Raw genomic sequence first — 21,121 nt, 5'->3', positions numbered from 1 at the left:
AGGTAGGCCGTGGGCACCCGCCACCATCTCACCCCCAACCACTCTGTCCTGGGAACAGACCCCGATTCGTACCCTTAGACCTGCAACCCCGAGGAGCAGGAAGCAGCCGAGGCCAGGACAGAGGAGCCCCGCCGTGCTCCCGGCCACACCTCCCTCGTCACGGGGACCCGGAGCTCGCGGGGCCAGCCGCCTAGACAGCCAGCAGGAGACCAGAGGCAGAGCGGGTCGAGGTGCAGGGGTGAAAGAGCGCCTGGCGGCCCCAGGGTGCAGTCCCTCCACCCCCGCCCCCTTTACCTGCCCCGACTGCCATGCGCACGAAACCCAGCGGCCCAGCAACAGTCCTTAAGACGATGTCCCCAGAATCGCAAACCCCAGGTGGCACGATCTAACCCGGCAGCAGATTAAACTAACTATACAGCGATGGGAGGCACAAGACACTCCTTAAACCCCAAATAGGCAAATAACGATAAACCTTCCCACATCTTTGCCAAAAGAGTTCAACTGGCCGACAGTTCTTACAACTGATGCTCAGACTTCACTGTGGTCGCAGGACCACGACTCCCAAAGGACACCCTAATCCCTCGAGCTTGTGGTGGGACCTCACACGGTGGGGGCTGTTAAGGATGAAGATGAAAATAACGTTGCCAACCAGCCAATGTGGAGACGAGACCCCAGGGACTGTCCAGGCGACCAACCTCATCCCATGAATCCTTAAAAGTAGAGACCCTTCGCTGGCTCCGGTCAGAGAGAAAAAATGTGAAGAGGAGAGAGGATGGGACAGGTGCAGCACCGTGGAACGTGCGGGTGGAGAAAGGGGCCTCGGGCCGAGGACATGGCGTCGCTGGGAGCTGGAAAAGGCCAGGAGACAGCGCCTCCAGAGGGGACCCGCCCGCACCTGAAGACAGTAACCAGTGTGCACTGGCCGCACCCTGGGATGGGCAGAGGGCCTTCCCAGGACCGTCTGCTCTACCCTGGGGCACCCGGTCAGGAGGCCCAGCCTCAGGCGGGAACCGGACCTGAGGTCGTGGATCACACGTGTGTTTGCTGGGTCTCTGCCAACAGTGCAACCCCAATTTTAACAGTTGCTGCTGTGAGAAAACGTGCCCCCACCTAAGTCGCAGACACGTCCACTTCAGGCTGACGGGGCCCGAATCCTCGTGAGGCAACTTGCAAACTCTACTGAGGTCTGGTTTTTAAAACGACACACGTGAAGTAGGTAGGGGCAAAATAAGGTCTGGAATGTCAGCAGAAAGGAAAAAAGAGGAGGAGAAAAGAGGCTTTTAAAAAGGGTGATGGGTAAGGGCAAAATGGGAAAAATCTTGACCCTGAATCTGGGTGATGGTTATGGAGATCCAGACGATCCTCTGCTTTTGTATGTTTGAGGATTTTCATTGAAAACAAACTGAAAGTCTCCAGTCAAAATAACTGACCAAGTCAGAAACACATACATCCTCGTACATTCATCCAAACGTCGCCTGACCAACCAGTGAAGCCACTTGAATGGTGGGACCCACAGAGCAGCCGGCCGCGTCCCTGTCTCCCCACGTCCTCAGCGGCCCAGGGAGGCTGGTGCCCAAAAGCTGCGCTGGGGGAGGGGCCACCACATGGAGATGCGGGCAGCTCCCTCCCAGGGGCAAATGGGGAAAAGAGGGCCCTTCTGCTGGCCCTGCCTGGAAGCCCTGGTCAGGCAGCAGGAGCTGCTCTGGGACCCAAAAAGCCAAACCCTCCGAGCAACCTCACGCAGGAGCTGCTGGGCCGCGTGCTGGCCCCAGGATGACTGACCCAGGGACGGTGACCCGAGCTGCTTCGGGGAGGCGGGCAACCTGCTCACACCCTCACACAGGGCGGAGACCAGCTCCAAACTCAATCTCAGAGGCGTGGCCATACCAAGAAGAAACTCACGGAGTTCAGGTGTTTTGAAGATGCATCAATTTGAAAGAGAGTGACTGGAACGTGCAGATCCGACCGATGCGCTACTCGGGGACGGCAGAGCTGGCTTCGGGCCGGCCCGTCGTCAGATGCCAGCCCCGCAAGCCTGCGCGACTCAGGAAGCCACCTGAGGGTCCGTCCCCCGCAAAGGCCCCAGTGTCCCCAACAGCCCTCAACACACCGGGGCCTGAGAAGCACAGGAGATCTTGCCTGGGGGGGAATGTCTGAGTTTGTTACGGGAAAATGAAAATGGGACTCAGATTTATGTCAACTTGTCCTCAGACAAGGCCTCTGATGACTCGACTCCTTAGTGAACTAATGAAGGGCTCAAAAGGCAGAAATAAAAGTTCCCACCCAAGGATGTAATTTTACGTTACACACTTTCCCCGTGAAGGTTTACAATAGTACTTATTTTAAGGAAAATCTCAACAGATCAGTTAAGAGCATTCTTGTTTTCTTTAAAGGTGAGGTCCAGTAAATTCTGATTAAGACAGGAAGAATCAGGATTCCCTGGTGGCGCAGTGGTTGAGAGTCCGCCTGCCGATGCAGGGGACACGGGTTCGTGCCCCGGTCCGGGAAGATCCCACATGCCGCGGAGCGGCTGGGCCCGTAAGCCATGGCCGCTGAGCCTGTGTGTCCGGAGCCTGTGCTCCGCAACGGGAGAGGCCGCAGCAGTGAGAGGCCCGTGTACCGCAAAACAAACAAACAAAAAAAGATAGAATCACTCCTCGTTCATCGTTCCTTACACGGCCCATTGTCTCACCTGTCACGCTGCAAACAGCTCTGAGCCGACGTGGAACAAAACAATAGAGCACATACTTTTATGTTCCAAGAAAAATGTTTAAAGGTCCAAGAAAAATATTTAAAGGAATAAGCTGCGTACCCAAAAAACTTCAAGTCTTTCGACTCAGTCAGCATTTTTTTTTTTTTCCTTTTTTTTTTTTCTTTTTTTTTGCGGTATGCGGGCCTCTCACTGTTGTGGCCTCTCCCGCTGCGGAGCACAGGCTCCGGACGCGCAGGCCCAGCGGCCATGGCTCACGGGCCCAGCCGCTCCGCGGCATATGGGATCCTCCCAGACCGGGGCACGAACCCGTATCCCCTGCATCGGCAGGCGGACTCTCAACCACTGCGCCACCAGGGAGGCCCTCAGTCAGCATTTTTATGATGTGCGATTCTGAAAGCTGAATGACATGTCAGGAGCACCCAAATTTGGAAAGAAAATACTCGGAGGAAGGCAATCATGTCCAATGCTATCACTGGAGAAAAGGTTCCCATGATGGCTAAACAACTTGGAGTATAACTGAATCTCTGAAAAGCCTCAACTTCACGGGCAAGCAGCCCTACAGTTCCGAAACACAGGCTGAACTGAGTGAGGCCTGAGTGAGGCCCACACTTAACGACCTCTTGGAATAAACATTTTAGCCAGAGACGCGGGAGCGGGGAGAAGTCATAAACAACTGCTGGCGTGTACTTGCCTCTCCATCCTGCACTCCAAATATTCTTTTGACTCATTTCTGCACAAAGCATTTTCAAAATTATTGTCCCGGAGACACTTCATGAATTTCTCTTTAAAGCTTTTACATTCACCTGTAACGAAACAGAAAAGTATTTCCTTTTTAAAGTGACAACATGACAGGCCCGCCCGGCAGCCTTACTGGCAGCCCCCCTCCTCCCCCTTTGAAAACTGGTTTCCTCCCGAAACACGCTGGAAACAGACTGGAAAAAGCAAATGTACCAAGTGGGAAAGCAAGTACAGGAGAAGGAGGGCATCCAGGCGGCGGCGCCGGGGAGCTCACGCAGGATTCTCCCGACGTTGCCGCGTGTGTCTAATATTTCTCAGTGAAATGCTGGCACACAAAAAATCCATCCATAAACCTATCTCCGAAGCCTTGGTTTCCACGTAGTTTGCGACGATCAGGAGCGTCCTTCGCTCTCGCGCGAGACACCCGTTTAACCCCGCGGGCCTCACACCCGCGAAGGACCTTGTCGACGCAACGTCGGCCCCAGACTGGAGGCCGGGAATCCGCGTCCCCTCCCCGGCTCCGAGGCCCCAGCCCCGTCCGGCACCCACCCTCGGGCCGCGGCGGGAGGCCCTGAGCCGGGACCGGACCCGGCCGGGCCGAACCCAGCCTCAGCGGCCCCGCCCGCACCGCGAGCAGACGCCAGTGCCGCCCCGGCCGCGCGGCTCCAACGAGCCGGCCCAGGGCTGCGCCGGTCCGGCCGGGGAGCCCCGACCGCCCCCGCTCACCGAAGTGATCCAGCGGGAAGCTGCCCTTGTCCGGGGGCCGCGGCTGGAAGCTCTTGGACCCGAAGTTCATAGCCGTCGACATGATGGCGTCGCCCGGAGTCTTCAGGAGCGACGCGCGCTGTACGCAGGACGGAGAGCCGAGCGCCGAGCAGGCCCCCGCGGGAGCGCCGATCACGTCGAGCGGCGAGCGGCCCCTGGTCGCTTGGCCCGCCCCTCGCTCTATAGGGCCCGCCCTCACCACCAGGGCCCCACCCCCGGGCTCTAAAAGGCCCTGGACCCTCGCCAATTGCTCTGCGAGACCCTATGACCCAGCCGTCATCTCCTCACGATGAGGAAATGGAAGTTCGGAGAGGTTCAGCAACTTGCCCAAGGACACACAGCAGACTTGCACGGTCCTGCAGGCTGTGCCTGTGGGTCTCTGTATCCCCGAGAGTCTGCAGGGGCTTCTCCCCACTGGGCACCAGGGCCTAATCCTGGCGCTTGCCTGGTGAGAAGGAAGGAGCGTTAGCTTCCTGCGGCTGCCATAACAAAGTGCACACTCTGGGTGGCTTAGAACAACAGAAATTCTCTCAGTTCTGGGGGCCAGTCGTCTGAGATTGGAGCATCCACTCCTGGCCTCTCCCATCCCTGCTGGTGGGTTGCTGGCTTGTGGACGCATCGCCCTATCTCTGCCTCATCATGTGGCCTCTCCCTGTGTGTCAGTGTCCAAATCTCCTCCTTTTATGAGGACGCACTTGTATTGGATTAGGGCCCACCCCGATGACCTCACCTTAACTAATTACATCGGCAAGGACCCTGTTCCCAAAAAGGTCACATTCTAAGGTAGGGGGAGCTAGGACTTCAACATATGAATCTGGGGACACAATTCAACAGATAAGAGTAAAAATGCATCATAAACAGGAAAGCCCCTGGTGGTCATTTATTATTGTTGTTATGGCAACAGTAACAACAGGGAAAGGGCTCAGTGGGGACCCCAGGTCTCCCCAGCAGAGCCCCTCCCAGCCCTGCACCCTGGGCAGAGCCTCGTGTGCCAGGCCCCGGACGTAAGCACAGAGGGGCCTTAGCATCACAGAGTCACCACTGGCCCCTCTGGACAAGCTTTCCTCCCCCCAGGCCCTGCCCCTTGTAATGTCAGGAGCTTGCCAGCCAGTCTCAGCAGACCCTCCCCCACAGGCCTGCCCCCTTCCAGGGCTGACTTGGGTGCCCCCTCCTCCAGAAGGCATCCGCTTGCCTCCACCCACTTGAAGCCCCCCCCTCCCCCACAGCCCGTGGTACACACCACCGGATCTCTGTGCCTGAGGCTGGATTCTCTGTTTGTCCAGAGCCAGCACAGAGCTCCACCACACGTTTGTGGGCCGACAGCAGGGGTCTGCAGGGAGAGCCCATCCCATTGTCTGGGCCTTGGTCGACCTGGGGCTCTGGGCCCACTTAAAACTACAAAAGGAAGATTGTACCTGTTCCTGACGTATTAACAACCGTTCACACCGCTGGGGCCAGGGGCCGCACACTGGGTTATTCATTAATGTGTTTCCAGGGCTGGTGAACAATGGAAGCTTTTATTACCCAGCAAGTAGCACTTTTCCACCTGACTAGATCGCACCACTTAGCAGTAAAAGGGACAGCCCATCCCCACCAGGCTGCCCGTACCTCTCCGTCTGGCGGCCCTGAGGGACCAGTGAAGCGCCAGAGGCCCAGTGACCTGGAGGTGACGGCCAGCTTTTAACTGACATATCTGTACCTGACAAGCGGTTATTGCTTTGTAGGAGATGTTTAGCAGTGCACAGATTTGAAAATCGGGGAAGGAGCTAATGTTTTTTGAACCCCTCTTACGCGCTGGGCTGATTCGTGTGGGGTCACGGGGCCGGGAACAGTGCCCAGAACACAGTAGGTGTTCTGTTAATATTTTTTGAAGAGGGAATCCCCTGGCGGTCCAGTGGTTAAGACTGCGCTTCCACTGCAGGGGGCGCAGTTTCGATCCCCGGTGGGGAAACTAAGATCCCACATGCTATGTGGTGCGGCCAATCAATCAATCTATAAAAATAAAAAAATATTTTTGTAGAATGAACGTAGTTGGGCAGGTATTATTATTCTCATGTCACACGTAGAGACACAGAGAGGTCAAGCCCCTTGGCTTGAGGTCAAGAGACGCCACCGAAATGAGAAGCCCGCGCACCACAACGAAGAGTAGCCCCTGCTCACCGCAACTAGAGAAAGCCGGCGCACAGCAAGGAAGACCCAACGCAGCCAAAAATAAATAAATAAATAAAATTAATTTATTAAAAAAAAAAAGTCACATAGCATTGCCTCCACCGTGGTCACAAGCTCCCACTCAAATTCAAGGGCAGGGGGCTTCCCTGGTGGAGCAGTGGTTGAGAATCTGCCTGCTAATGCAGGGGACACGGGTTTGAGCCTTGGTCTGGGAAGATCCCACATGCCACGGAGCAACTAGGCCCGTGAGCCACAACTACTGAGCCTGCGCGTCTGGAGCCTGTGCTCTGCAACAAGAGGCCGCCATAGTGAGAGGCGCCTGCGCACCGCGATGAAGAGTGGCCCCCGCTTGCCACAACTAGAGAAAGCCCTCGCACAGAAACAAAGACGCAACACAGCAAAAATAAATTAATTAAATTAATAAAAACTCCTACCCCCAACATCTTCTTTAAAAAAAAAAAAATTCAAGGGCAGGGCCCCTGCTCTCCACGGGCGGAGGGCAAATTATACGAAGAGCTTACGGGCTGGGCGCTGTCATTGCAACATGCCGTCTGCCTCAGCTAACAAGTGGATGGAAGGGCTGAGTGTGGAGCCAGGTGTGTGCAACTCCAGACCCCTCTAGGGAACACCCTGCACCTCGGGTGTCAAGGCCAGGTGTGACCTGAGCCCCAGTCGGAGCCTGGCGACCCCTGGCCAGCGGGGCCTGGCCAATCAGGTCTGACCAGAACAATTCCCAGGCTTCTGCCTGAGCACCAGGACAGAGCCAGTGGAACTGCGCACTGGACTGCGGCTAGGAGGACGCGAGCCTGGGCGGTCGGCTGTCATCTGGCCACCGTCACTCGCCCCAGAGTGCAGCCAGCAGACCCAGGAGCAAGGAGAATTCATCCAGATCCTAATAACATCATCTGGTCCCTGGATCAACCCTTGCCTGAAACTAAGAGATAGCTGATCTTTCCACTTTGACAAATTCTGCTGTCAAAGTGTAATTTTTAAAAGGATTTCAGCCAAATATATACTGAGCACATGTCAGAATTTTATCTCACCCGTTAACAAGGGAACGAGTCTAGATGGCAAGGCTGGTTCAGAGAAGAATGTCAAACCCTGACGGATCCACGTGCAGTCAGAGAAGGAGCTCGGGAACGAACGAGACTGCTGAGCTGGGCTCACGAGTTAATGTCTAACGTTGATGTCAGGTTAATGTCTTAACAGGACAATAAAGCCACAACCTTGCTTATCTTCTCCGCCAGACAGAAGTCATCTGCATGTTTATGGGGGAAAATCACCTGCACTTTTCCTATTTTCCGCAAGGTAACCTCCAGCTTCGCGGCACCTGGGCCTGGTCGATAATAAACGGCAAGTCAGAGAAAGCAACCCTCCCAGGCTGAACGGCACCCGGCAGGCTGGTTAGACAGTGACCCCGCGAAGGGACACATGTCACCCGTTTGCCTTGTCTCTGCGAGTGGGGTAATTCTCTGAACTCTGCTTCCACGGTCTCCTGGGGCTGCCCTAACAGGACCACAGCCTAGGGGGCTGAAAACACCATCAACTCACACCCTGTAAGCTCTGGAGGCTGGTGTCGCAGGGCCATCTCCCAACAGCAGCTCCGGCGGGGGGGGGGTCCTTCCTGCCCCTTTCAGCTTCTGGGGCTCCCACGTTCCTTGGCTTGTGGCCGTGGCCTGCACCTCTGCCTCTGTCACTGCACGAGAGGCAGGATGGCCTCTCTGAAGACCCGCCCTCCAAACAAGGTCCTATTCTGAGGTTCTGGGTGGATGTGAACGTTGGGGGGACGCCCTTTGACCCAGTGCCCTGCTCCAGCCAGTTTGGGGTTTCTTCCCTATGAAGAGTCCCACCAGGCACAGAACCCTTGGGTTCAGGTGCCTGCGATGCAGAGGCAGGCCCCACACCGGGGGCTAGGGGGGGCCCTTCTGGACCCCAGGTTGTGGGCGCCACCTCAAAGTTCAGGGGTCACGAGCTTGAAAAATCACTCTTTTTGCCAAGAAAAGGGACTGGCTGGCCTGGAGCAGAGCTCAGGAGACCCCCCAGCATTTGGTGTCAGACGTCGGGGGGCAGGAAATGAAGGCACGGCGGAGACCAGGGACGCCCGGAGGAGGCAGCTCCTCCTGAGGCCCTGCAGACGCGGGGGCAGGAGGGGCCTCGCCTGGGGTGTGGAGCGTCGGGGGTGCAGCCACTTCCCCCGGTGGGAAGCAACCCCTTGGCTCAGGTAGCGCTGCCAGGAAGTTATCTTACAGTGACCGGGCAGCTGTGCCCAGGGACGGGCACACAGGCTTTTTTAAAAATAAATTTATTTATTTTTGGCTGCGTTGGGTCTTCGTTGCTGTGTGCGGGCTTTTCTCTAGTTGCGGCGAGTGGGGGCTGCTCTTCGTTGTGGTGCGCGGGCTTCACATTGCGGTGGCTTTCCTGTTGAAGAGCACGGGCTCTAGGCGCGCGGGCTTCAGTAGTTGCAGCACGTGGGCTCAGTAGTTGTGGCTCGCGGGCTCTAGAGCCCAGGCTCAGTAGCTGTGGCACACGGGCTTAGTTGCTCCGCGGCACGTGGGATCTTCCCGGCCCAGGGCTCGAACCCGTGTCCCCTGCGTTGGCAGGCGGATTCTTAACCACTGCGCCACCACGGAAGCCCCACACAGGTATTTTTAGCAGGAGGTTCATAAGGGCCTGAGACGGACTGATGGACAGGCAGGCCCAACCCAGCAACAAGGCAGCAGTTACGTGGTGGGAAGGAGGCCCCTGCTTGGTCCTGGCTACATCGTTACCATAAAAATAAAATGCGGAGACTCTGGCTGATGGAGATGTTCACTGTCCTGAATGTGGTGAAGGTTCCCTGGGTGTCTACGCATCTCAGCTCGTCCAATTGTACGCTTTTACATGCGTCGTTTACTGTACGTCAATAAACTTGTAAAAAAAAAAAAAAGCGTGTACACGACAGGGTGCATCTCTGAAGGATGCACAAGGAAGTGGTACGGTGGGGAGGGCGCTCACCTTGCTGAGGGACTGGGTGGACTTCTGGACTCTTTGCTGGTGTGTGTCTGTCACCTACTGGAATAGACAAATATCCCAACTCATACCTAGGAACCAGCCCTGCCCACACCCACCGCGCAGCTGAGGACACTTTCCTGCTGCCGAATGCCCAGTTTGCTGCGGCCCCGGGACCTCACGCAGGCGCAGCCTGTGCCACAGGTTGCTGGAGGCTGGCAGGACCCTCTCCGAGGGCTGGGCAGGGGCGAGGGGGGCGAGGGGGCGGGTGGGCGCAGCAGCTCTTTCTAGGAGTTTGTCTGCGAAAGCAGTGGAGCGTGAGGGGGGGATTTTATTATCGTCGTTGCTGTTAGTTCAGGGTGCGGGGCGGGGGGAAGGCGCTGGGTGAGCTGAGGAAAGGCGATGGGGCTGGCGGTGCCGGAGAGACGCCCGCAGGCCCTGCCGGCGCCGCCTGTGGGGACTGCCGGGCTCGGCCCCGGGACGCTGCAGACAGAGCAGCGCGGGCCGCCCAGGGGACGGGCCCCGGAAAGCTCGGACTGGACCCTTTGAGAGCCATCCACCTCCCCTGTCCCAGACTCTTCTAGAACCTTGCCCCTCCCCCATCCATTCCCCCTTACCTTGGCTCCCCTCCTCCAAGGGTGACTCCAAGGCTAGGTCACAGGTCATAGATATCGGCTGTGGCCTCTGTCTCTCGAATACTCACTCTTGAAGACTAAAAACACAAGTTCCCCCCCACCCCACCCCGGCGGGTTCCAGAGGCCAGAGGCCCGAGCCAGCTCCCCGGCCCCACCGGCCCCCCTCCTCCCGGGGAGCCCTGTGGTTCCCCCGGGATAATCTCCTGCCCTGTGGTCAGAGGACGATGACCAGCAGCCCCAGTCCATCTTCCACCGAATTCCTTTGCTGGGAGCCGAGACACTCACGTCCTGGGGCCTCACTGCCCATCCCCCTGCTCCGCCCCGCCCATGACCTTACCCCGCTGCGCACCCCCACCCCGCACTGGACGGACGCCTCCCATCTGAGCCTGCTTCCGGGTGACCCCGCCAGGCTGTCGGGGGCTGGAGCCGTGCAGGACAGACGCCGCTCTGCGACACGTCCTCCCCAGCGGCACCGTCCAACTGCGGGGGCCGCCTGTTCCTCGGGGCCCGACCTCGCTGACCTGGATAGGGAGGCCCCCCAACAGGGACCCTGAGTCCGTCTCCAGCGCCTCGGCCACACTGCACTCCCATCACGAGGGTCCTTCCCGCTCGGCCACCCGGGCGGGGCTCCCGTGGCCATGACCCAGGCCTTCCCAGAGCCCCTTCTGGCTCAGACCTCCAGGCTCTGCACAGGCTGTTCCCTCTGCGAGAATGCCCTTCCTCCTGTGACCCACCTCTCCAGCTCCAACACCCAAGGCACTTCCCGTGGCAAGGTCGCTGCCACACGGGGAGGGACCTTTTAGGATCCCTGTGCCACCAGTTTCGGTAGCCCTAGCTCCTGGCCGAGCCTGGTACACGCAGGCACTCAGTAAATGCACGCTGGACGAATTAAGTGAACTGTCCTGGGCGTACAGGAGCCCCAGCCTATGCACCCAGTAGGGGCCTTGGTACCGGCCACTCAGCCCAAACGATCCGGAGACCCAGCAGTCAGAGAGGGGTCCTCCCTCACTGCAGCTCCACGGCTGTGTATCTGGACGGTCTGCCCGTGAGGTAGTGAGCACCCGGTCACGGGAGGTGTGCAAATCGGGGCTCAGAGTGGGTAAGGGCCCTCAGGCTGCCTTGGCTCTGGGGTTTGCATAAGGGTATGCATGGTGCCCCAGGAGACAGGCCTCGGGGTGAGGGGCCCAGGGGCGCGCATGGGATTCCCGCAGCCTCGTGTTGGGAGCAGGTGCAGCCACTTCTGGTGCCAACAGCCCTCCCACCCCTCAGAGCTCGTTCCCCAAACAGCACCTCCTCCCCTCCCAGCTGGGCCACCAGGGTTTAGCAGGCCACAGTGCAGCCCAGATGGGCGGGGGGCTCGTGAGCCAAGCCCAGCCCTGCCTGAGGGGTGGGCCCCTCTGAGCGACCCACCGCTTCCCCGAACCCCCGCCTCGTCCCGGCGCAACCAGGGCCTCCTGCCTGGGTGACAGTGCTTGAAAAGCCACCAAGGAGCAGACCGCCACTCGGGCGACCTCTCCGCTGGGGCCTCTGAAGTCCCAGGATTTGAGGCGTTTGCTGTGCAGACCTCGTGGGCCACTCCACTCCTGGTGTCCTCCCCTGGCCCCAGGCAGAGAGGAGCTGGGCGGACACAGGTGGTGGTGGGTTTGGAAGAGGCCAAGGGGTCCTTCAGAGGGAGGCTCAGAGCCTGGGGAGGACGGGGCTCAAGGCCCCTGAGCCCCGGTTCTGATGGGGAGACCGGGCAGAGGCCGAGACCTGCGGGGAGCAGACTGGCCGCCATGCGGTGCGCTCCCCAGCAAGGCAGAGCCCCCAGATGGCCCCCAGCCCCACTAGGCCCCTGCCACAGACTGGACCTCACATACCACGCACGCCTGTGGCTTTAAGCCGCCTGGCTGTCCCCTGCAAACTGCTCATTCCACATTCTTCGGGTGGTGGGATGGGTGGGGCTCCCCGGAGGCCTATAAGGCACAGGGGGGGCAGCGCCCGGGAAGGGAGCTGGGGCCTCGCCACGCTGTCCTCATGGCCCTGCTGCTTGTGGGGCTCCTGCTGCTCCTGGGGCTCTGGGGGCTCCTCCGCACCTGCGCCCACACCCCCTCCCCGGCCCCCCGCTGGCCCCCGGGGCCACGCCTGCTGCCCCTCATCGGGAACCTACATTTGCTGCGTGTGTCACAGCAGGACCAGTCGTTGATGGAGGTAGGTCAGGGCAGGCACGTCCTCGGCTGGGCTCTGCGCCTGGGCCCCTGCCAGCCCTGAAGGCACCCCAGCCCCATCTCGGGAAAGCTGAGCCCCCAATTTCCAGGACCCCTGTGGGGTGGGAGGTTCGTGCCCAGCCTGATGCTGGGCCGACAGGGGACACAGGAGGCCCAAGTGCCTGCGTCGCCTCGGGGAAGAGAAAGACATTCCACCCCACAGGGAAACGGATGGGCAGACCAAGGAGCAGGGGGCCAGGAGTAGCAGGCCCGGAGGGCTCACTGGAGAAGGCAGCTTTTGATGAGTGCCTGCAGGAGGGCCAGGTTTGGGGGCGGCAGAGGTCTGGCGACAGGAAGGACCAGGACCAGCGCAGAGAAGTGCCCGCGGCCTGGTGGGTGTGGCTCCTCCCACCTGGGCTGGAGGCTGAACACCCTTGCCCACCTTGAGCTGGCTGGCCCGGTGAAGCAGAGGCACAGGCCTGGCCCCGCCCCCGAGGGCCATCCAGCCCGCCCACCGCCCCCCACCCCCACCCCCCGGACTGAGCTCCAGCTCCCATGATCACTTGGCTGAGGTGCTTCCAGGACCCAATCATGAGGCCGCCTCGTGGCCCCCAGGCCCTGCAGGTGGGTGGGGAGCCGTGATGACCCGCGAAGTCAGGCTGCAGGCACCAGGGTTCTCAGGCCTGTGCCCAGTGCCAGGCCCTGGAAGCCACCGTCTGCACGCCGGTGGCAGACCGGGCAGTGGACAGGAGTGCAGGCCCTGCTCCATCCGTGTGATCCACAGCAACTCACTTCCCGCCCCCAGGCCTCAGTTTCCCCATCTGTAAACTGGGGACACAACAGCCCTCCCATCTCAGGCAGGGGTGCCAGGAGGACAGAAGGGAGGGGGCACACACAGAGGCCCAGGGGCCTCCCTGAGTCTTCCACATATGGGTGGGCGGGGCCTGAGGGGCTCCAGGGGACCTGGGGGCGGGGCAGCAGGCTGATCCCTGCCTGTCCCTGCCAACTCGCGGAACAGTACGGGCCGGTGTTCACTGTCCACCTGGGGCGCCAGAAGACGGTGGTGCTGACCGGCTACGAGGCGGTGAGGGAGGCCCTGGTGGGCACCGGACAGGAGCTGGCCGGCCGACCCCCCATCTCCATCTTCCAGCTCATCCAGGGAGGCGGAGGTAGGTGTGTGGTGGGGTAAGGGGGCTTCCGCCAGGCAGAGGGGCCAAGGAGAAGGGTCGGTCCCTCTACCTCCGGCAGCTGGGGGAGTGCCCCCAGTGTGGCCCAGGGGGAGCACCAGGGTGTCCACGTGGCAGGCTGGGCGCACCGGGGACCAGGGCACACCAGAAAGGGCTGGGCCAGCCGAGGCCAGCTCCAGGGGCCAGGCTTGGGGGAGGAAGGGAGGCCCCAGCCAGGCCCCCACCCCGTCAGTCAGCCCCCTGTTGCTCCCTCCTGCGTCACCCGGGCTGCTCACGGGGGTGTCCGGCCCGCAGGCATCTTCTTCTCCTCCAGGGAGCGCTGGAGGGCCGCCCGCCAGCTCACCGTGCGCACCCTCCACGGCCTGGGCGTGGGGAGGGCGCCCGTGGCCGTCAAGGTCCTGCAGGAGCTGAGGTGCCTCATGGCACAGCTGGACAGCTACGGAGGTGAGTGGGGGCTGGCGCGCCCCCTTCCCGGGGGCCCCTCAGCTCTGAGGCCTCTCTCCACCCGCAGGCCGGCCCTTCCCGCTGGCCCTGCTCGGCTGGGCTCCCTCCAACATCACCTTCATGCTCCTCTTCGGCCAGCGGTTCGACTACCGGGATCCCGTGTTCATGTCCCTGATGGGCCTCATCGACGAGGTCATGGTCCTCTTGGGGACGCCCAGCCTGCAGGTGAGAGGTCGCTGCTCCCCCCTTGGTGGGTGGGGGCAGGGAGAGCTGAGCTGCCGCCTCGGGGAAGCAGCACGGCAGGCCCCAGGCGCGCTTCCACCGGCCACGCGACCCCAGGCCAGTCCCCTGTGCTCCTGGGAAACGAGGAGCAGCGGTCCTCGCCTCCTCCTCCACACCTTCCGTCAGCAGTAGAGGCATCTGCTCGGAGGTGCGGGTGGGAGCCGGGCATTTTTTCCCCGGACATGGGGCTTGATGTCCTCCAGGCCCCCAGCCCTTGAACCGGGGGTCCTCCTTCAGGGTCAGGAATCACAGGGATCAGTCCTGATTCTCAGAACCCCCAGTGTGCATTTCATTCTTTTCCAGAATGTAAACTGTTCTCATTTGTGGCCACCATTACCAGTTTTAACCATACCGTGCTCAGGCACGCATGTTGAGGCGGGGTAGGCACGGATGCTGGCGCGTGGCTCACGTGTACTCCTCAGCCCCATCTCTCCAGGACCCGAGCCCATGGGCGTGGGGCGGGCACTCATGGCTTGGGTCCTGATTCTAAGTCATCCCTCGCGGCTGGAGGAGGCTCGGACGGGCAGGAAGATTTGGCCTCCGCCCGAGAGTAGCCTGGCCGAGTTCCACCAGGGAGCCCCAGGAAGATGCAGGCCAGAGGGTCGGGGGCTCCAGGGAGACAGAACGTTCCGTGGCCTTCCATGCCTGTGCCCCGTGTGATGGCTCACATTCTGGGGGACACGGTGGTGCGAGTGTAGTCCGAGGGTGGCTGACAGCCGTGTCAGACAGGCTGTGCCGCGAGCCCCATTTCACGGCGTCGTGAGCTGAAACTCTGAAGTTTGCAAGTCCCCTTCTGTTTTTCTCACAACGCAGCACATCCAAAGTTAGTTCCACAGCGGCAGCCCTCGCCCTTCTCCCTCGTCCCCGCTTTGGTGGGTGGGGAGCAAAGGGTCGTGATGGCAGGCTCCTGCTATGACTTGCACGGACCCCCAGGGGTGTTACCTATTGAGCGGCCCCACCTTCCTGCACTCAGGTGGACGACTTCATCAGAGCCCCCTGGGACTGCTGGTCCCACTGGGAGGGTGAGGGAGGGGCCCCGTGAGCAGGGAGCGGGTGCCCCCTTGTGGCACCTCTACCCGGGGTCTGGGGCTGCGCCAGCCCCCCCCCCCCCCGACAGGTGAGCACACCTGCCGGAGTACGGATCCGCCCCTCACCAGGTGGGGCTGTGGCGCCTGTGCCCTCACCCCCCCACCACGCCGTCTTGCGCCCTGACCCCAGCTGTTCAACATCTACCCTTGGCTCGGGGCCCTCCTCCAGCTGCACCGGCCCGTCCTGCGGAAGGTGGAGGCGGTGCGGGCCATCCTGAGGACCCTCCTGGAGGCACGGCGGCCCCCCACGCCTGGGCGAGGGCCCGTGCGGAGCTACCTGGACGCCCTGATCCAGCAGGGCCAGGTGCGGGTGAGACCCACCCCACAACCCAAGAGGCCTGGGGGGCATCCCGGGGCCCCAGCCAGGAGGAGAGGGGCTGGGGAGGGAGCCATGCTGGACCTATGCCATAGCTCCACCTCCTGGGGGGCCTCTCTGAGCCTCAGTCTCCTTATCTGTGAAATGGGGCGGTTGGGAGGCCATGGTGAACCCAGAATGTCGTAGGTGCTCTGTGGATCCTGGCGCTATCCTTCCCGCCAGGCCTCTGTCTTCTATGCCTTTCTTGAGCCTGGGGCTGGGTGGGGGGGTCCATGAAGCCAGCCTCCAGCTGAGCCCAGCCCCACCCACCTCCGCAGGGGAAAGACCCCGGGGGCCTGTTTGCCGAGGCCAACGTGGTGGCCTGTGCTCTGGACATGGTCATGGCTGGCACAGAGACCACGTCCGCCACGCTGCAGTGGGCCGCCCTCCTGATGGGCAAGCACCCGAGCATGCAGGGTGAGCCCGTGAGCCTGTTCCCGCAGGGCCCAGGACCGAGGGGCAGAGGCTTTCCAGGACGCTGGCACCCACCCTCTTGCCCGCAGGCCGGGTGCAGGAGGAGCTGGACCGAGTGCTGGGGCCTGGGCGCCCCCCCGGCTGGAGAACCAGCGCTCCCTGCCCTACACCAACGCCGTGCTGCACGAGGTCCAGCGCTTCATCACCCTCCTTCCCCATGTGCCGCGGTGCACAGCCTCCGACACCCAGCTGGGTGGCTACCTGCTCCCCAAGGTGGGAGGGTCAGGCCCCCCCACCCCGACCTGTTCCTCTCGTTCACGGTGGATGGGGCTGGGGGTCTCAGGGACTCGGGTGCCTGATGCCAGGGCTCCCCGTAGGAGGCAGGAGACGGGTTCATTGGGGGGCAGCCCTCGGCCTCACAGCCCCTCACAGCAGACCCGGGGCCACACCACGGGGGTCACCTGGGGTTAAGCACGAACCCCCAGCAGACCCCTGCCAGGCCCTGCCCTGCCTTCCCACCCCGCTCAGGGCGCCCTCCCCGTGGTCTCCGCCTGGGTGGACGGGGCGTCCATCTGCCCACCTGCCGCCCTCACAGGGCACGCCCGTGGTGCCCCTCCTGAGCTCTATGCTCCTGGACAAGACGCAGTGGGAGACCCCCCGCCAGTTCAACCCGGGCCACTTCCTGGACGCCGACGGGCGCTTCGTGAAGCGGGCGGCCTTCCTGCCTTTTTCTGCAGGTACCACAGCCCCGCGGGCGGCGGCCTGGTCCCCGGGGCCTCGAGAGCTCAGGGTCCCCAGCCCACAGGGCTCCCCCTGCCCCGCCACGGCCTCCGGCACCCACTCTGCACCCCGCGTCCCCTGCAGGCTGCCGCGTCTGCGTCGGGGAGAGCCTGGCTAGGTCGGAGCTGTTCCTGCTGTTCGCAGGCCTTCTGCAGAGGTACCGCCTGCTGCCCCCGCCCGGCCTCAGCGCCGCCACCCTGGACACCACGCCCGCCCTGGCCTTCACTACGCGGCTGCCGGCCCAGGCCCTGTGTGCGGTGCCCAGGCTGCAGGGGCGCTGACCACGAGAGGCCTGGCCTGACTATGGGACAAAGTCCCAGGGCCGGGGAGGGTCTGAGTCACTCCCAGCTTGGGGTGCTTGGCAGGTGATGGAGACAGGACGGAAGGACGGATGGCTCCCCACCACTAGGCTCTCTGCCGTGGCCACCACAGGCTGCGTATCCCAACCCCGGCCGGAGAGCCCCACCCAGGTCTGACCCCATTCTCCCTCTCTCAGGCCCTGCACCACAGGGCAGAGCTGGGTTCCCTCCTCCCTCCATCCCTACACCCCAGGGCATCGCTGCTGCCTGTCTGCACCTGGGCCCCCTGCAGACCCTCCAGGGCGTCCCCCCACCCCCACGGGCACAGCAGCCCCTCACAGGCCTCCCCTGGGCTCCCCGCTGCTCCCTCCTGCATCCCTCTCCACACTGTCCCCATCTGGTTCCCCAGCAGGGCCAGCGTCACCAGACAACACCTGCCAGGCACAGAGGTGCCACCCACCTGCAGCTGGGGATGCAGGCAGATGGCAGGGGCTGCTGGGCCCCGGGATGACGTCCACCAGAGGCCAGCCTCAGACCAGCGTTCCCGTTTGCTCTGTGCCGTGCCAGGCCCTGCCCTGGGTCCAGCGGGTCTCCTGCAGACCCCACCCCGTTCTCAGAGGTCCTGGGCACCGTGCCCAGGCAGCACTCTGCCCCTGGAGCCAGGCCCCTGAGCCCTGGGGCCACCACAGAGACGCCCTTAGCAGAAGACCAGCTAGCCGAGGGGCAGCAGCCACCCAGAGGGCTCAGGCGGGGCTCAGGCGGGAAGGATGAGCAGGAGTCTGCAGGGAAGCCGCCTCCACAAGTCCCTCCCCTGGTCCACTCGGACCCCCAACTCCTCTTCCACATCTGCCCCCAGACCCTCCCCATGAACCGGTTCCTTGTCTCTGGGTGGAGGTCACCTCTCTGAGGAAGAGCACACAGAGGGGCCAGCTGGCGGTGGGTGGAGGGCCGGGGCCCGGGACATGGCAGGAGGTTAGCAATGCTGGCGGATTCTGCACAAAGTGCTGAGATCACACCGATGCCTTCCCAACACCTTCTCCATGAGCTGGATGGGGGCCAACAAGCCGCGGCTTCCGCCCTCCTGGAGCTCGGAGCTTGCCGACCGGACCGGAGGGAGGCACAGGGCTGGGGGCACACAGGAAAAGCCTCTGTTCCCAGCTGGGCACCAGAGGGCCTTCCTGGAGGAGGGTGGACACTGGGGAGCATCAGACGAGTACAAATTAAAAAGCCTGACCACGCTAAGTGTCAATGACCATGTGGGGAGGCTACCCTCGGGACGTGAACTGGTGAGCAGGGTGGGCTGGGAGAGCAAGGCCCAGGGCTTCCAGTGCCAGGCACCCTGTGACCCTCCAGGGGGTTCAAACGGAACGACCCAGGATGCACCAGTCAGCACACAGACCTTGGGGCAGGGGTGGGGGGTGTGGGGAGGGGAAGCTGCCTAATAACGAAGAGCAGGGCTGGGGCCACGACACATCACGGGGGGCCCGGGAGGGGGCTGGGGGAGGGGAAGCGCGGGCTTCACTGCGCCCTTCTCTTCTTGTCGGTTTGGAACAGCTGGCGCTGGACGTGGGGCGCAGGGAGCCCGCCTCGCCCGGGGCACAGCCGAGGTACCAAGCTTCATTCTGCAGGGTGGGGGCAGAATGTTCCGGAGCCCACGGAACTGGCCCAAAGCTGCTGTGGGAAGAGACTCGGCTTTCTGGCAGCGGGTCCTGGTGGGAGGAGGTGGGTACGGCTGTAAGGAGGGAAAATGCTAGCATCGCCATCGCAAGGCCCCCGCTCTCTGCCGTGGACCCAGAGCAGGAACCGTGGCCGCGGCACCTCCCGGGACATCCCGCTGGGCCCAGGTGCAGGACCCAGAAACTAAGGCGCTTATTTTCTAACTTATAAGAATAGGTGTCAAAATGAACCACTTTCAAAGGTGATGTTTGTTTTCTCAAAAGAATCTGATTGGTTGGTTGACGTTTTATGGCAGTTATTTTAATTTGCCATAAACAAATTTAAAAAGCCATCCTGCTGGGTTGGAAGGGGGTAGATCCTGGCAGAAAAGGTTTTAAAAATGTGCTGCTCCGACTTCCCTGCTGGCGCAGTGGTTAAGAATCTGCCTGCCGGGCTTCCCTGGTGGCGCAGTGGTTGAGAGTCCGCCTGCCAATGCAGGGGACACGGGTTCGTGCCCCGGTCCGGGAAGATCCCACATGCCGTGGAGCAGCTGGTCCCGTGAGCCATGGCGGCTGAGCCTGCGCGTCCGGAGCCTGTGCTCCGCAACAGGAGAGGCCACAGCAGTGAGAGACCCACATACCGCAAAAAAAAAAAAAAAAAAAGAATCCGCCTGCCAAGGCAGGGCACACGGGTTCGAGCCCTGGTCTGGGAAGATCCCACATGCCGCGGAGCAAATAAGTCCATGCGCCACAACTACTGAGCCTGCGCTCTAAAACCCGAGAACCACAACTACTGAGCCTGTGCTCCACAACAAGAGAAGCCACCCAATGAGAAGCCCACGCACCGCAACGAAGAGTAGCCCCCGCTCACTGCAACTAGAGAAAGCCCACACGCAGCAACGGAGACCCCACACAGCCAAAAATAAATAAATAAAATAAACAAATTTTAAAAAAATAATAAATAAATAAAAATACAAATGCGCTGCTGCTCTGGGCAGCCCGGCCCCACAGGTGGCCTTGGTGGCTTGAATGCAGCTGAGGGGGCAGGGGCGCTGGCAGGCAGAGACACAGCTGGGAACAACGGTGACCCCGGGGTGTCCGTGCATGGCGGAGGGAGTTGGGGAACCCTGTTTCTGGGCAGAGGCTCTGGCGGGGACGGGTCTTCATTGGGGGGACGCGCCTGGGACGTCAGGCGGGGGCTCTACCCCGTGACCTCCAAGCCGGTGGCCCATCTTGCAGGCCTGGACTTCCCGGGCCGGTGCCCAGGCATCCAGATCACTGCAGCTTGGTGCCCTCAGGTGGTGGGTTGCTCGTCACCTGCACCAGAGCACCTCCGCCTCCCACCCCAGGGGGCGGTCACCCCAGTCCAGATGCACATCTGAGGGGGACTGGGCAGAGGGCTGGTGTGAGTGAGACCCTCGTCCCCCCAGTCCAGGGCTTGGGCCCCACCTTCTCTCGGCAGGGGACCCAGGCCTCCATTCTCAGGCTCCCCTTGCCCCCACCTTGAAATGGCCAGAGCCGGCCCAGCTGGCTGGGGCCCAGGAGAGCCAAGAGCACCTAGCCTCTGGGGATACCGATCCCTTGGCCCTGCTTTATGTTGACACGAACGCAGCACGTTTTGCCAAGTTTGACGTCTGTCGTCTAACCCACGAAACCAACCCCTGGACCCGCCTGCCGGACTCAGACAGTCTGAAAGCTTCTTCAGCTCCTCAGCGAGGGATGTGGGACTAGGAACTGGGGACAGTGGACATCTTCCCGGCCCCTGGGGCTGCCCCCGACCCCTGCTGAAAGGCAGAAGCCCTCCCCCCTATCCAGTGTGCAGATCGACCCCTGGGTGGGAGCTGGCGGGTCAGTCATCTCACATTCTAGTTGGTTTTGTTTCATTTTTTAAAGTATTTTTCTTAACTGTGGTAAAACATAGAGAACATAAAACGTATCGTCCTACCCACTTCTCAGTGTCCAGTTCAGGAACATCAAGACCATTCACACTGCTGAGCAACCGCCACCACCCACGCACAGAACATTCTCGTCTTCCCAAACTGAGACTCCGTCCCCATTAAACACCAACTCCCCTCCCCTCCCCCAGCCCTGGGCCCCCACCCCCTCCTTTCTGTCTCTGTGACCTTGACTCCTCCAGGGACCTCGCAGAAGTGGAATCGCACAGTACTTGTCCTTCTGTAATGGTTTATTTCACTGAGCATCATGTCCTCAAGGCCCATCACGATGTGTCAGTTTCCTCCCTTCTAAAGGCTGAGTCATAGCCCATCGGACGGATGAAGAACCTTTTAACCGCTCACCCTTTGTCGGACACTCCAAGCTTTAGCTCCTGTTTCTTGCTGGCCGTGCGGCTTTTGGGAGAAGCCTCCGCGGCAGACGTCCATCAGGGGCCCCCTGGCATCGTCGGTCAGGAGGGGGCAGATGGG

At 61.5% G+C, this 21,121-nt stretch overlaps 2 protein-coding genes and 1 long non-coding RNA gene across 4 annotated transcripts in view; 1 reads left to right on the top strand and 2 right to left on the bottom strand.

The window, feature by feature from the left end:
* Nucleotides 1-4,299, bottom strand: part of COX19 (cytochrome c oxidase assembly factor COX19) — a 48,313-nt gene extending 44,014 nt beyond the window's left edge. Inside the window, exons 1-2 of one of the 2 annotated variants that reach the window (XR_014296085.1) lie at nt 4,178-4,299; nt 3,401-3,516 (exon numbers count right to left, since the gene is read on the bottom strand). Coding sequence is in view for 1 of the 2 variants with exons in the window: in XM_082644919.1 (XP_082501045.1) it covers nt 3,401-3,516; nt 4,178-4,259 (198 nt within the window). In the remaining variant the exon portion in view is untranslated. The remainder of the gene's footprint in view (nt 1-3,400; nt 3,517-4,177) is intronic. The other variant, XM_082644919.1, reaches the window with a different exon arrangement.
* Nucleotides 4,300-9,054: 4,755 nt separating this feature from the next.
* LOC309817218 lies at nt 9,055-10,070 on the bottom strand. The gene is made up of 3 exons (XR_014296100.1): nt 9,991-10,070; nt 9,380-9,436; nt 9,055-9,292 (listed from the first exon to the last, which is right to left on the bottom strand). It is a non-coding gene; the product is annotated as an uncharacterized lncRNA (long non-coding RNA).
* Nucleotides 10,071-12,010: 1,940 nt separating this feature from the next.
* On the top strand, nt 12,011-17,858 carry CYP2W1 (cytochrome P450 family 2 subfamily W member 1). The gene is given in 11 exon segments (XM_082600698.1): nt 12,011-12,198; nt 13,213-13,363; nt 13,676-13,825; nt 13,893-14,050; nt 15,326-15,499; nt 15,829-15,967; nt 16,054-16,104; nt 16,107-16,237; nt 16,560-16,701; nt 16,829-17,214; nt 17,453-17,858. Coding segments are annotated over 10 exon segments (1,467 nt in total). The 5' UTR covers nt 12,011-12,024; the 3' UTR covers nt 17,026-17,214; nt 17,453-17,858.
* The last annotated feature ends 3,263 nt before the right edge of the window (nt 17,859-21,121 follow it).

Source organism: Mesoplodon mirus, assembly GCF_964341445.2.
Source record: "Mesoplodon mirus genome assembly, chromosome: 15".
Taxonomy (NCBI): Eukaryota; Metazoa; Chordata; class Mammalia; order Artiodactyla; family Ziphiidae; genus Mesoplodon; species Mesoplodon mirus.
Note: the sequence above shows the minus strand (reverse complement) of the source record. Positions and strands in the feature narration are given on the sequence as shown.